The following is a 17,047-nucleotide window of genomic DNA, read 5'->3' as shown; positions in this document are numbered from 1 at the left end:
TGAATCATTGTTTTATAAAATTCTGAAGCTTCAAAAGTTTATATAATTATTGAACACCAAGGAATATTTGAAATCTAAAAAAAAAATAGCGAACAATTAAAAAACATTATAACATCTAAAATATGCACTTTTCATATGTTTGGGATTTTGTCAGATAAATGATTCAGCTATTTTCTGGCTTCCTGTTTGACATTTAGATTTGATAAGCTCTCATCTATCCCTTGTTCTAAGGAATCTCAGGGGTGGCAATTCCCATGAGCACTAAGGGATTGATATACTTTTATTCCATTTTGTTTACATTTCAAGATCATTAGAAATTTGTTTCCAACTCATTTATAATATGACATTTGCCATAACACATCATCAGGATACAGAGATAAGTCTATCTCTAAAAGGCATCAAATGTATTTCAACGATCTGTAGCAGATTTCCATTTATATATTTATCTAGAGATGAACCCAAGCTTACTTGAAAACAAAATTTGATAAGATCTGAAATAATAATGAAGGTATTACTAAACAAAAAAGGATCATGGGGAACTCAAGCCTCTGGGGCACGATGCCGGTAGGTTCTCAGCTGACAGAGTCGAGAAATTTCCATGGGAAATAGGCCTAGGTCAATACTACAGGATTACTGCTTGGATTTTTCCATTTTAATCATTAGGGGAAAATAAACTGACCGTGAAAATTGAGGACAAAGAAGCCACCATTTGAAAAATCACTGTGGAACTTGAGCAGGACTTGGTTGGTAGAACTATATGCTGTTTCCAGAGCTGTGTTTCCGCTGAAAACTCCTAGCTGAGGAGAATTCTGATCAGGACCATCCCTGAGAAAGACAAAAAGAGCAGTTGGACAAATAGTTCCAACATCACCATTAAAATTAGCAACCCATTTGGTTCCTGGCATCTGGGCTTTGGGCTCTGTCTCGGTAAAAGCAGGATGGTTGGTTCATGCTCCTTGCTGTAGTTGTTCAAACCTGGAGAGGAGGACTGACTCACCTCACCTCCAGAGCTCAACTTTGCAGAGAATTTCAGAGACACGGTCACATTTACTGTAGTGGCTATAACACCATAGATCAACTTCTTTCAGATTTCTGTATTTTAGGTCTAAATGTAATAATGTTGATTTCATTGTAAGATGAAAACATTTGCTAATGAATGATTTTTTTAAAAAAACAATAAAATATAACCATCCTCTAGAGACTGTGTTTGGGAATACCAAGATGTTTACGAAGTTGACCAAATTTTTCAGTCTTTCTCTTTTATTAGCATTCTGACAACAGACACTCAACATCTGTCAGTTGTCAAGACCTTCTGAGTCTACCTTCCAAACATATTGCTTAATGTGTGTGAAATTGCCAATATACAGTATGGTTATTTTGCCTTACTTTTGAATTAGCAGTTCCATATGGCTACCTTTATATTTCCAGCTCTGCTTCTCCTCACTCTCATAGCCAATGCTCAGCTCATTATCAGCTTCCTTCAAGAGTCATTTCCACAGCTTGAAAAGCTTTTCCCCCACTATACTGTATTTCCCACAAAATTAGACCAGTATTTTGCATCAAAAATTTGGTCTCTTAGCTCTCTTAAAAGTCCCAAGTGAATCCTCACTACTAACAGAATAAAGCCACAAATACTAAACATGATTTCTTTTTATTTAAATTATTCATTTTATTTTATTTGTTATTATTATTTATTTTTTTAATTTGACCAGAGAGACAAAGGGAGAGAGAAAGGGAAAGTGAGAAAGCAAGTCGCCAAGTCCAGGGCTCAAACTGTGGTTGGCCATGTGGGAGTCCAGTGCCTTAACCACCATGCCACCTGCCAGCCCCCCCCAAACATGATTTCTAAGGACCTGCTTGTACATGTCACCTTTTACTCTCTCTCGAACAAAGTTCAGCCACACCACACACACACACACACACACACACATACACAGATACATACCCATGCACACACACATACACAGACATATCACCCCTATATAGACACAGTCATACAGACATAGTCACACAGCCACACCACACACAGATGCACACACACCAACACACACACACACACACACACACACACACACACAGATATACCACACACAGACACAAGACAGAAACACCACACACAGGCACATACCCATAGACACAGACACCCCACACATTACACACAGATAGTTACCTCAAATATACACACAGATCTATGGAAACAGATACGCAAGCCCACTACATTCACAGACATAATACACATCTTCAAATACATATTCACACAAATACCCAGACATACCACATACACAGGCACCACACACAACAGACCACACATAGACATAGCCACAGACACAGTCACACACGGACACATCACACACAGACATATCTCAAATACACACACAGACATATCACACATAGATATAACTCACATATGCACACAAACCTACAGAAACTACATGCACACACTACACATATGCACACCTTATACAGACATATATCTACACACAGACATTCCACACATACATATGTAGGCACAGGCATACCGCGCACACAGACACAACAACTCAGACACACACTCACAGCATACACATATATAAACATAAACTATATACACTATATGCACAGACACAATACACAGACATACTACACAGACACAAAGATATAGGCATATCACACATACAAACACACACATGCACATCATACAGAGACTTACATTACATATACACACAGACACAAAGAAAGTGGCATGAATACACCACATGCAGAGACATTCATCCACACCCATCCATACCACACACAAAAACACACCCATGTACACATACCACATACGTAGACATACCACACATACCAGATAGAGACATATCGCACACAGACACATACATACAAACATACACATACACCAAACACATACACACACATGAACAGACCTACCTGCAGATACAGAAAAGGAAACATACACACACACACCTCACAAACATACACACTGAACTACATACAGACACAGAAAAGGACACAGTTACAGATCCACTGACAGGGGCTCACACACATACACTTGCCACTTATGATCATCCCTTTAGTTTCCATGACAGCTTATGCCAACAAGCATACCCCCTGTAATGCCCCAGGGCACCACGTGCCTCTCCCATCCTGGTATCACAGGAGAACTGCCACTTCCCATTTCCCTTCTGAACTCTCACTCAACAGACAAAAGTAGAAATAGCCATTTCCATGGAAGTGACAAATTGATTCCTACCACTTGGTTCCTAGCTTAATGTTACCTGCCCACACCAAGTAGAAGGTCACTACTGAAACATTTGGAAATGATGAAGAGAAAGTTAAGTGTTAAATTTCTTCAATACTTCTAGAAATGTCAAATAGTGGCAAATGAACCTACCAGTATTAAAGTAAACCTCAGGCTGCCCCCATGGCCTGATGATTAAGGGACCCAGATTTCACATGACCTACTGCATAGTTTGAAACCTGTCCCCAGTGGCTTGAAAAACACACTGGGCACATGTGTGCATATCCCAAATCCCAACAAGATGGAGAAATGAAGAAAGGATTGCTGCATAACCACACCTTATTGCCTTATTCGGATGGTTCTCTCTCTCTCTCTTTCTATATCTCTCTGGAAAGCCCAGGCACCCTCTGAAAAAATTAAAAAAAAAAGTATTCCCAGATTCCCAGATATTTCTACCATGTAGCAAAACCAAAATGCATTATATGAAATTTATTCTATCTCAGGATTTCATGGGTAAATTTCTTTCTCAATATTGATCTAATTAGTTCATTTTTAAATATATAATCTGACATAATTAAGTACTAATCAAACTAGGTTTCACAATTACAGATTTTTTACTTGAAAGGTTCTCATACCAAACAGCAATGTAATCATTAACAGCTTCTGTCTGTAACAAAGTGAAGTTGATGTAAACTCCATGTCCCGGGGGCACCGTGATGAGCCAAATGCAATCCTTCAAAATCGGATACTCATCTGGAAATCCAGGGGAATAAATGGTTCCATTCTGAGACGTTACATTATATCCACAGGGAGCTGAAAAGGAAGCCAAAAAATAAGTCCAATATAGTTCATTCTAGAAAGTATCTAGTTAAATATTTCCATCTCCAAAAAGTCTCTTAGCCAAAATTTTCCTTCATAAGAAATAATTGTAAAATACCTCTCAGTGACTACTTTGTCAAAATTATGCCCCTAAAATCCAGAAACCTTAGAAGAATCATACTTCTAAATGAAGTGATCTGAGATTTACTTAATATAGTCTCTAAATCTTCAAAAATCCCTTCAGAATAATCATTCTCATATGATTAATAAAATAATTCTTCACCAATGACTGCCTATGACCAAGCTGATAATCCGCTGGCCTGTTCTGTATAATGGATTTGAGGAAATTTTACACATATAGATGTGATTTTTTGGTTTAAGTCACATTTCTAAAGTCTATTTAAGCTGTCTAAAAGAGTGGCATCCAATCTTTTTGCCTTGAAACAAAGATATTATCCATTCTTAAAGAAGTGAGATAAAATTTCTAAGTGTTGCTTTATTGAGCACATCTCGATTTTACTAGTGTTCAATTATGTGAAGAATCACAATACCCAGACTATTTTTAGGTTGCTTTATAACTTGATATTTATTGTTGCCATGATAGTTATTCTATTTATGGGAAAACCACATGACCAATATTAGTAGGATAAACTGCAATGTAATCTTATTTCAAATAGTGCATCAAAGTCTTAGGCAAGTAGATTTTTGGCTTGAAACCAAATCATAAACCAACAGATGTGGAATGAGCCTCTACAAGTAGCCTGCATTTCCCAGGGCTATCAAAGACTGACCACAAAAGTGTAGAACTTAGGTGGAGTAAAAAGGCCAAAATACATACAAAGATAAACAAGAAGAAAAGGGTCACAACAATTTAAGATAATGACCAATGAATTACCAAGAGGCAGTATAAAGACCAATGAATTACCAAGAGGCAGTATAAAATGCACTGCTAGGCTAATTACACAGACGCATGCTGATTTCAAAGGTGGTAAAAAAATACATTCCAACGTACAAAGACCAAATCTGGCTGGCTATTTGTATAAATTCATTAGAAGGAGCGATTCAGAGAGCACTATAGAGTTTCACAGTATAGTTATTACTTAGTGAGGTGTGGAGCCAGACAAACCTGTATTTGTATCTTATCAAAGCAAATTATCATTGGAGCTTCCAACTTTGCAAATTCTATGAGGTCAGGGCTTGGCATATGCTGAGACTATGATCTGTGACACGGGCCCAAAAAAGATGCTGTCATCACAAGCTATTTACTGTCCCCGAAAGATGGCATGTTCTTCCTCACCTCCAGATTTCATAAAAGTGTTCACCCTGCAGGAAAAGGGTGCACACTTTTCTCCTACCTTGCTGCCAGGGTGAATTTGTCTTTTTCTCCCAAATCAACTCAAATGTCACTGCCTCCTTAATGTCTTTCCCAGTTGCTTTGGGGTGTAGACAGCCATGTCTGTTCACTTGTCATGTGGCTATAATTAGCTGCCAGCTGTTCTTCCCCATTATTTTCAGCTAGAGAAGGCTGAGTCTGTGTCTCCGCCCATCTCGGCCACAGCCTCCTTTCATTAATCCCCATTGTCTAGTTCAGATCTTGATACAAACTTGACATCAAGTAATTGATGAATTGATGAATGAGTAAGAGAATAAGCAGAAGTCACTTTAATAATAAACACATTGAAGCAATTAGGATGGCCTACCTTACGTAATGCATGATGGTATTCATTTAGAGTTGATTTATGACTCTAAGATTTCCCTCTTGCATTTTGGCTTTTCAAGATAAATCTTGTAATTGCACAAGCACATTAGAGGTAATAGCACCCTCCCACTGGTAAAACAAAACAGGACAAACCAACACCGGGGGGGGGGGGGGAACCAAAAAAAAACCCAGGTAGTTCACACCTCTTAAAAGGCGAGAGACAGGTTGTGGTGATTTTCTTGTTATGACACACCACAATTTCTGATACACTTTGTCACTCAACAGGCCCATGACACTGAGCAAGTCATTCATTCTTAGCATGATTTATCTATGAGACTGAATTAATGAATCATTTCACTCACTTATTCAACAAATATTTGTTGAGAATCTATCATGTACCAGGAAGCATGCTTAGGGCTAGGGATACACCAGCAATCCATAGAAACTGTATTACAGTCTTTGTGGAACTTACTGAATACTGGAAAAGAGAGCTACAAATTAAACAAAGTCTACTGAATTAGTAAAAGTTCAACTTGTAAAAGTACTATCAAGGACAAGAGCAGATGCTCCTTGTCACATGAGATAATAATATCCCATCAGTACAGAAACAAAATTTTCTCAAGGCAAAATCCTGTAACCTTCCTGCTGTGCAGGCTAGAAATGAAAGAAAGAGGACCTTAAGATAAAATGAATCAAGATTTCTTCTCCCACTTCCCCTGGCCTGACCTATATCTAGTTCTGAAGAAGTCTTTATCCTCCCTATAGTGACATCAAAGGATGTTTGGAGTCCCACATCTGGGTGGTATCTCACTGAACTCCACGGGGACTGGAGATGTCTGATCTGACTCTACAGGAACGGGTATCTGCTTTTGCCTTCTTTTCCTGGAGGTGAGGTTCAAAGCTGAGACTGAACTGGAGATCAATGATGAAGTTCAGTGGGGAGCATGGCAGGTCTCCCCCAGCTTCTCACTGGTCTGCCTGGGAGATCTAGTCAGAACAGGACGGGGAAGACCACCAGCAGACCATGTGAGCACCAGCACATTCTCCACCACAGGCGGATGGGCTAGAAAGGCAGCCCAGCTCGGGACTGCTGTGAGCAGCACAGTGAACAGATGAGTATCCATTTACAGATTCAGGAATACACAGGGATGTTAAGTGTCAGGTTAGAGAAACGGTATCTGTGCAAAACACAGTCAATGACAGAACATTCTCAAGCTATTTCCACATGTATTTTTCAAGAGAAAAATGAATACTTATAAAGAATGACGCTAGTGGGACCAGCAGATGGCCTAGTGTTTACTTCACTGGACTCCCACGTAGCTGGCTGCAGCTCATGTCCAGGATCTAGTGACTTGAAACTCATGCTGGGTGCATGTATGTGTGTGCCCAAGATCCCAAGAGAAGAATGAAGAAGGGATTGTGGTGTGGTCATGCTCCCTGGGATAGGACAGATTTCTCACTTTAAGTGTCTGCCTCTCTCTCTCTCTCTCTCTCTCACTCCTCTCTCTCTCTCTCACACACACATGCACACACACACACACACACAAAGCATACATGCCCTAAGGCAAAAAACACCAAAAAAATGATGAGGCTGGGCCAATTCGGGGCAGGTTGTAAAGGCAGCTGGACCATACATGGATGACTGCCCAGTTTGAGTTCAGGCCTAGTGGCTTGAAAAGACATATGCTGTGTTCATGTGTACAAGTGCCCCAAATTCTGATGGTGTGGAGGAATGGAGGAGATTGTAGCATGAGATGCCTTGCTGAGGGTTTCTCTCCCTCCCTCTCCCTCCTTCTTTCCCTTCTTCTCCCTTTCCCCTCTCCCTCTCCCGTATCCTCTCTCTCTCTTTCTCTCTTTATCTCTGACCAGTGCAGGAACCCTCTAGCAAATTAAAAGAATAATGAAGCTACATATTTTGATCAAATTCTAGATCATTATCTGTGTTGAAAATGGTGGTGCTGACATCTAACTTGAGTGTCATAGCCAGTGTGAACTTTACCAGGTGCTTTTGTATTTTTTTAGATTTTTGCCTTGGGATGTGTGTGCTCACTGGAGAAAGAGTGACAGACACAGTGAAAGGGAAAGTGAGAAATGATCCCAGGAAGATAGCCATGTCACAATCCCTCTCCACCCTCCTCCCAGGATGTTGAGCTCACACACACGTGCCCAACATGAGTTTTAAGCCACCAGGTCAAGGACTTGAACACTGGTCGGCCATGTGGGAGTCCAGTGAAGTAACTGCTATGCCCCCTGCTGGTCCTCCAGGTGCCTCTTTAAACCAGTCACCACTGCTCCACTAGCTCCCACCCAACCCACTCCTAGCCCATCCGAAGTCTCCCTTGTGGCTTCTGTTCTCAAGTTGGTATCAATCATTCTGATTTAGGAAGGGGATGCATTCAGGTCGTTCGCACAGAAAACTGTGCTGGGTATATCTCTCGGTCAGGTTCGAAGTGAGCTAGAAGGTAGAAGATAAGCTGAGAAAGATGACGGACATCAACAAGGGTGGCGGAGGCAGGCACCATTGCTTTGCTTGCCTAAAGTTGGACTTGGAGTGTTTGGGGGCACTGAGAATCTCTTTATTGTGCTATATTATTCTCTAGAAAATATAGGCAATGAGACTGACTTTCTTGGAATAAAGATGGACAGACCATATTAAATAATAGTTTATCAATCATTAAAATTAGAACCATTAAAAAAAATCCTAAATACCCACTGAGAGTCTCAAATAATTTAAAGGTGGATTTTTCTAAGGTTATATTAAGATTTCTGAAGAGAGACCAGCAGTTGGCATAATGGCTATGTTGCTGGACTTCCACGTAGTCAACCTCTATTGGAGTCCCGGACCGGGTGGCTTAAACTGATGCTTGGTGTGTGTGTGTGCGTGTCCAAGATCCCAAGAGGAGAATAGAGGAGAAGGGATTGTGACATAGCCATCCCCCCCCGGGGGCGTGATTTCTCTCTTTTTGTCTCTCTGTCGCTCTCTGTCGTTCTGGTAAGCACACATGCCCTATAGCAAAAACCGCTCCAAAAACAAAACAAAACAAAGATTTCTGAAAAAACTTTAAGAGTGTGAAAAAATTACAGAGTAATAATATTAATACTAATAAATACATTTGGTATGAATATTTATAAATTTAAAACTCTTGGCTATTAAAATAGTCCAGCGCTGAACTTAATCTCACCTAATGGGTGATGCACCAGAGGTATCTCCAATCTCAGTATTTTTCTTTCTTACTCTGTTGTCCTTAGGATGGTTTTCAGGTAAGGAGACAGAGTATACTCTAACTTAAGAGAGTTTTTTTTGTTCATAGAAATGATAAAAATGATATTTATGGATACAAGTAAGAAAAATAATTTTTTAAAGTTAATTGTATCCTGAACTACTGGGAAATATTCTTTTCTGAATTTACTAATCAATGTGCTAAACCTTAATTTAAAAACCATTAACATAATATGTTGTGACTGCTTGTACTTCTCAAGTTGACTTGCTTTCATATCAAACTATTTTCTGCTTGCAAAAATCTATCAAACTCAGACACATTTACTGTAACATACTGGTTATCTAAATAATTACCTCTATCCACACGAGTCTTCACTGTAGGCATATAAATGCATTTTAAATTGAGGTATATTATGACAGTATTTAAATTCAAAGATGTTAAAACTATGTCTACGTAAATATTTCAGAGACGGAGAATTCATTAGGTCAAGAACAAATACAATAATTGGAGCTATATTAGTGAGCATGAGTGCATTTTTATTAGCAAATTATATTTAGTTCTTGAATACCATATTGTAATCATTATAACCATTTTTTAAAACTAAGAATCTGTATAATGATACCACTGCCAGAAAAATGATGTCTTAAATACTTTAAGTTCCTTTTAGATATATCCCTTTATTTATTTTAACAGACATTTGACTTTCAGATCCTATTTTTTCAGTTAAGTTTAGAATGTACCGATTTTATATAATAGATTATTATGCAACATAAGTATTTTAGGAAAAGAAATAAAAATTGATTTAACATATCCTTGTAAAGATGAATGCCTCAGAATGTGGAATTCTTAAATATTAATTATTTGGGCTGGACAATATTTAATAAAGATACCCCGAAGTTGTTCAAATGAAATATCTTTTTATTCTGAAGTTTTTTAAGTCTATAGGACTGGACTTTTGAAGATTTTTTTCAGTACATTTTCCCTATGATAGAGACCTTGAATTTGAAATGATAAACCACTGTAAATTAACAAAATACTTTTAAAAAGGTTTTGGCCATGGGGCACATGTACTTGACAGAGAGAGAAAGAGACAGTGAGAGCAAAAGTGAGAAGTCATCCTCTCCCCCAAGAAGGGATGGCCACAGTACAATCCCTTCTTCATTCTCTTTCTGGGATTCTGGGCACACATGCACATGCACCAACTCGATTTTCAAGATGCCAGGTCTGGGACTTGAACTGCAGCTGACAATGTGGGAGTCCATGTTTCACTACTATGCCATCTGCCAGCCCAACACAATGCATTTTACATGAGGATAGTAAATTGTCAACAGCGTTTGTTGCTAACTCTATGAAGAATTTACCTTTGGTCTAATTGAGCATAAATAGACAGCTGGACAACCCTGTCATTCTTATTAAACACTTTTAAAAATAATAACATTTCACAGATAAAATAACTTAAGTGTGAAAATAATGTCTGCTTGCTTTTTGCTTTATTTATTTATTGTTTTATTTTGATACAGTTGGAAAAGATCTTAAACACATTAGATGGTTCTTGGAAAATCCTGTGTATGGTTTTCTTTGTTTTTCTTTTTCTTTTTTTTTATTTCATTTTCTTTTATACATTCAATCACATTATTTGGCTTACAAAATGGATATTTTAACAGGTGAACAGTTCTCCGTAGTACAGTTGATAAAACTATAAATTATCTTCAACAGATAATACCATATTTCTTTGTCCCCATAGTGCTTTGCCTCCCTATTTTTCTTCTAAATGTCCTTCCTCAGACCCTCTTCTTTCACACACACTTGCTTTTATGTTCTCCAGTCTTTCAGTCTCTACCATAGAGTGCGGACAGTCAGTCTATGTTAAGTGGAGACATATAATGTCTCTCTTTCATAGCCTGACTTCCTTCACTCAGCAAAAAATCTTCCATATTCATCAGCTTTATATCAAATTCCAGGGCCTTGTTTTTTTTTTTTTTTTTTTTTTATGACTGAATAGTATTCCATAGAGTATATGTGCCACAGTTTTTCTATCCATTTACCTGTGTGTTGGCATTTGGGTTGTTTCTGTGACTTAGCAATTGTAAATAGTGCCACAATAAATATCAATGTGAAAGTACTTTTCCGATTAAGTATTCTTCTGTCCTTTGGGTAGATACCAAGGAGTGGGATTGCTGGATCATATGGTAGTCCTATTTGTAGATTTTTGAGGAATCTCCAAATTGTTCTCCACAGTAGCTAGACCAATTTACATTCCCACCAGCAGCGTAAGACAATTCCCTATTTACCATACTCCTGCCAGCACTTATCATTTTCTGTTTTTTTAAATCTTAGTCATTCTGACTGGGGTTAGGTGGTATCTCATTGTTGTTTTGATCTGCATTTCTCTTACAATGAAGGATGTTGAGGATTTTTTTCATATGCCTTTTAGCTATTTGTATGTCATCTTTAAAGAGTTTTTTTTTTTTTTTTCAACTCTTTCTCCCATCTTTTAATAGGATTGATCGTCTTTTTTCAGAACAGCTACTTGAGTTCTTTGTGAATTCTGGTTGTCAGTGTCTTATCAGACCCATAGTTTACAAAAATATTTTCCCATTCTGAGGGCTGTCACACTAATTTACACTAATTACTGTGTCTTTTGCCATGCAGAAACTCCTTAGTCTGATGTAATACCACTTGTCTATTTGGGGATTACCGACTGTGCCTTGGGGGTCTTATTTAAGAAGTCCCTACTCCAAAGTCTCCCAGAGTTTCCCCAGTGTTTTCCAGGAGGAATTTTATAGTTTGAGGTCTTAAATTTAGATCTTTGATCTACCTTGACTTGATTTTCAGCAGAGGTTAGAGGTACAAGTTCAGATTCATCTTTCTGCAGGTGGAAATCCAGTTTTTCCAGCACCATTTGTTGAAGAGATTTTCCTTTTCCAACTGGATTGACTGGTACCCCTTGTCAAAAATCAGTTGACTGTATGTTTGAGATTTTATTTCTGGGCACTCTATTCTGTTCCATTGGTCCACGTGTCTATTTCTGTGCCAGTATCATGCTGTTTTGATTACCACAGCTTTGTAGTATATGTTTGGGTCAGGGAGTGAGATGCCACCCACTCCACTCTTCTTGTGCAGAATTTCTTTGGCAATGTGAGGTCTTTTGTGATACCAGACACACTTTATGATTGTCTTTACTAGATCTGTGAAGAATGTGCCTGGTACTTTGATTGGCATTGCATTAAATATGTAGATTAATTTGGGTAGAATTGTCATTTTGATTATATTAATTCTTCCAATCCAGGAACATGGGATGTACTTCCACTTTTTTGTGTCATTTTCAATTTCTTTTTTATCTTCTCGTAGTTTTCCTTGTGGAGGTCTTTAACTTGTTTGGCTAGATTTATCCCTAAGTATCTTATACTTTTTGTGGCTATGGTAAATGGAATAACTTTTTTCAGTTCTATCTCAGTCAGCCTGTATATGGTTTTCTCATTGCTTTCTAAATTTACTTATGATATGATTCTACATGACTCCTATGTTTCTTTTTTTAAAAATTTTGTCTATGATATTCTTGGCAGGAAGAGAAATATATTGGTAAACATTTTTGTTTTATAAAAAAATGTGACCTGGGAACCAGTAGTTATCGTAATGGCTATGTCACTGGACTCCCACGTAGTCGACCATGGTTCACGTCCTGGACCGGGTGGCTTAAAACTCACGCTGGACGCGTGTGCGTGCATGCCCAAGATCCCGAGAGGAGAATGGAGGAGAAGGGACTGCGGGGTGACCATCCCCCCTGAGGGGTGATTTCTCGCTTTCTGTCTCTATGTCTCTCTCTCTGTCTGTCTGGTGAGCACACATGCCCTATAGTGAAAAATCTCTCCCGCCCAAAAAAGTGACCTGGCACACACAGAGCTATGGCCTTTGCCCTTGCTTCTGACAGGTAGTTATAACTTCTGATAGGAGTGCTCAGGTGTATAATGGGGCTGGTCAACCCAAGAATGTCAGGGTGGGAATTAGCTCCATCAGAAAGGACAGCCATGTGATTTAGGCTGGGGTTGATCACACATTAGTTCACCTTTAGGCAGAGATAACCACATAGAAAATTAGTCACAGCATAACCTCAATAAAACCTCTAGATGTTAAGGCTCAAGTGAACATCCCAGGTGAGCAGTATCCTGTGTAAACTGTCCCACATCAACTCTGACAGATAGTGATAAATAGCCCAGATTCTACCCTATGCATCTTTCTCCTTGAATGATTTTAACATATTCTTTCCCAGTAAACCATAACAATGAGTATAATAACTTTCAATGAGTTCTTCTAATGAAGTCTCACACTTCAGGTTGATTTTGGAAGTCAGAAGGACGTTAGCTTCATGTTATAGTTTGGCTAACTCTGGGTAGTATTACATACCATGATGGTATCAGAAAGATGGCATCAAATTCAAATGATACCAGAAAAGATGTATTTGTTTACACACTAATGAAATCATTGTAAGCCAGAGGAGTTATTTCCATATTGAAAAACAACTTGGAAAAGCAATGAAATCAAATTAAATATTTAATCTGACTTTTTAATGTCAAGCCAAGGAGTCTACATTTACATATGAATTCAAGGGATCCAAGCTAAAAATGCAAATAAGAAAAAGTTGCAATATGATGATTTCAAAGTAATTTACACAGATAAATGAACTTTTAAATTTAAAGTAGTATTTAAGATGTTTTAAGGAAAAAATATCTGAGGATACTGCTACACTCAGTCTTTTTTTTTTTTTTTTATAGACCATAGACTAGTTTATTTTTAACACCCATTATGTATTCATAGGGAATAGGTTCCAGTAGCTCAGGCCTCTTTCCATTGGTTCTCACAAAGTGTGCTTCTCTAGGTAGAACAGGCTGGCACTTTAGTTGAATCCAGGTACCTTTCTCTTTGGCTTCCTTCTTTTTCTGATAATTTCCCATCACACATTTTAGGAAGCTATCTCTGCTCTTAGAATGCTTAATATGCTCAATATGCACATTGATTCTCTTGGCAAGAATCTTTCCCTTAACCTGTTTGTTCACAACAATGCCAACAGTATGCTGGGTAAGGTAGACTTAGCCAGTTTGCCATGGTAGCATTTGTGGGGCATTCCTTTTTGAACAGTACCCATTCCCTTAATGTCTATAATATCACCTTTCTTGTAGATTTGCATGTATGTTGCCAAAGAAACAACTCCATGCTTTCTAAAAGGCCTAGAGAACATATATCGGGTGCCTCTCCTCTTTCCTCCTTGGTGTTCGTCATTTTGGTTAATTACTAGAAGATAATGGTTCCCTATACTCAGTCTTTTAAAATTAATTTTAAAATGCAATTTCATACAAAATAAATGGTAAACTAAGAAATTTTTGAAATACAGTTACTTATTCTCATAGTTGTTTTTATAATAATATAGAATGAAAAAATGCAGGTGAAAAGTATGATTTAAAAAGTCCACTGACTTGGAGAACCAGCAGTTAGCGTAATGGCTATGTCGCTGGATTCCCACGTAGCCGACTGCGGTTTGCGTCCCGGACCCGGTGGCTTAAAACTCACGCTGGGCACGTGTGCGTGCGTGCCCAAGATCCCGAGAGGAGAATGGAGGGATTGTGGCATGACCATCCTGGTCTCTATGTCTCTCTCTGTCTGTCTGGCGAGTGCACGTGCCCTGTAGCGAAAATCTCTCCAAAAAAAAAAAAGTCCACTGAGTTGTGTGTGTTTGTGTATGTTTACTTCACAAAAGAAATTTGAACAAAGCTAACTGTCTTTTCCTTTTCCCCACGGGATGTAAGTGTTTAGCATTTCAAAGTCCCACAGAGTTTGTAATTTTAATATTTATCTATTCTATATTTAAAGGTACTGTATCTATAATGTTAGACTACTGAGTACAGTAAATTTTCTGTTACATATGCATCTTTCACAAACATATTGTACCTGATCTTCTTATTTTAACTTGATATTACAAAACTTTCTTGTAAGTCATCATAACAATTAGACACAGAAACTTAAAATAGATTCCTGCTCAAATTAGGGACATTCATGATTCCAAATCTCCCCCCTCACTACTGCCCAATAACCTGATTCCAGTATCTCTAAAAAAATCTTGATCGTCATTTAGTCATTTTTCCTAAGACCATTCTTTTGTTTTGTTTTGTTTTAATTTTGCCAGAGAACGTGTGCACATACTGGGTAGAGAGTGAGTGAGAAAGCCTGCCCCATGAGGGGTGGCCACACCTCAATTAATTCTTTTTTTTTTTTTTTACCTCAATTAATTCTTTATTTCTCCCTCCTATCAGGAATTTGAACACGCATGCATGTGTGCCTGGCATGTTTCTCAAACTGCAGAGTCCAGAAATGAATGACAGGATCTAACTCTTCACAGGATGGTCTCCTAAGACTATATGTAAACTACATCTTTGCTTACAGTGTCTCTTCTACCTGGAATGTTCTCCATCTGTGAGGAGCAGAGACCTACTACAAAGATGAATTCAGTTTTCTCAAAATCGAAAGTATGTGATTATTATAAAACTTAAGCAAGCAAAAATCTAGACTAAAATTAAGAAGTACCTTTTCTCCCGCTCATTCCGCAATTTGATGTAACCACTGAAAAACTAAATGCTATTGACATCACTAAGATTTTTCAAGTGAATCCGTCTTCCATTCCTGTAACTCATAACAACTCTCCTTCTGTCTGATTTTGCATTAGAATTATCTGTTTATTCTTTTGTTTTCCCTATAATTTCATTGACATCAAGGGCTGTATATTATTTTAAATTTACTGATTTATGGTATATTTCAGACATATTTGGTAGAGTTCATCTAAAAACAGATTCTCAGTGAAGATCGGTTGATTAAATTAAGTATTAGATATGTTTATTTAATATTTAATGCACTTCGATCCTTGGCAAATTAAATTGCTTTCAGGAAAAATGATTAACCTACCGTCACATCTTGGAAAAGGGTAGTTCCAGTTTCTGTTGATCCCATGCTCACAGGTGAGGACAGGATGGCCTATTAAAATGTATCCAGGATAACATTCAAAAGAGATGGATTGTCCCACACTGTAATCCGAGTTCATCATATACCCATTCTGAAACGGAGGTGGATCTGGGCAGTTCTGTAATTCATAGGCTGAAACAAACAGACAGACAAAATTAATCTCATACATAAAAGGTTAAATGAGTCTAGAATTTAGAGGAGGACTGTGATCACATGGAGTTTCCAAAGATTCACTTTTTGAATGTATGTTATAAAAAGCGTCATTTCCAAATTGTCAGTCGCTATCCTGAGTAAAATGGTAATTATTAATGGTTGTAGAATTATAATTGCAAAAATGTCTTGAATACTTACTATGTGCTTTAGAAAGAACATATAACACACATCGAGAAGAAATATGACAATGCTTACGTTGCAGAAAATGTGACATGAATTTAATCTAAAACATTCTAATTAAAAAGGTTTTAATTTAAAAATAAGTAATAGAAAGGACAATAAAAAGGGCCTACAAAGAATTCTAGACTAACATAGACCAACTAATTCCCTTGGGAAATATATTACATTGTAATCTAAATGTTTCTCTGAGGAGGTATGTTGTGTTGTTAAACTTAATTTTTAATATAAATAAAACAGGGAAATCCATTCCTTCTTCATTTACAAAATCACACCATCACTAAATATCAATTATGATGGTACAATCCTATAACATGTAACTTATTGTGCTTAAGTCTTTCACGTTCCCTAGAATAAAATTGAAGTAGGCTGATGGGTAATAAACATAATTTGTACACATATGATTTTAAAATTTGACAATAAATTGTCAAGGCTTAGTTAGTTCATTAAGAGGGTCATCTCCTGATATTATAGTCTTAAAGTCAAAGGGCCACTGTGCAGACTTTTCCTTCTCACCCTGTTGGAAAGGATATAAACATGCCAAAGTGGTCAAAAACCACTCTTATCATTTCATCATTAGAGGGGGCCTTCATACAGAAAGATGAGAGGGAACTCACTTCTAATACAGCTACGTAGCCACACTGTGAAGAATCAGCCTAGGAAAAAAACTGCTCCATCCCCCTTGCATGTAAT

General features: G+C 37.8%; 1 protein-coding gene across 1 annotated transcript in view; it reads right to left on the bottom strand.

The window, feature by feature from the left end:
* The window catches only part of CSMD1 (CUB and Sushi multiple domains 1), a gene marked incomplete at its 5' end in the record, with an annotated part of 442,872 nt that overhangs the window by 173,522 nt on the left and 252,303 nt on the right, over positions 1 to 17,047 (bottom strand). Inside the window, 3 exons of the mRNA XM_006163216.1 lie at positions 680 to 825; positions 3,853 to 4,030; positions 15,908 to 16,096. Of these exons, the coding sequence (XP_006163278.1) occupies positions 680 to 825; positions 3,853 to 4,030; positions 15,908 to 16,096 (513 nt within the window). The remainder of the gene's footprint in view (positions 1 to 679; positions 826 to 3,852; positions 4,031 to 15,907; positions 16,097 to 17,047) is intronic.

Source organism: Tupaia chinensis, unplaced genomic scaffold, assembly GCF_000334495.1.
Source record: "Tupaia chinensis unplaced genomic scaffold, TupChi_1.0 Scaffold141517_1, whole genome shotgun sequence".
Taxonomy (NCBI): domain Eukaryota; kingdom Metazoa; phylum Chordata; class Mammalia; order Scandentia; family Tupaiidae; genus Tupaia; species Tupaia belangeri.
Note: the sequence above shows the minus strand (reverse complement) of the source record. Positions and strands in the feature narration are given on the sequence as shown.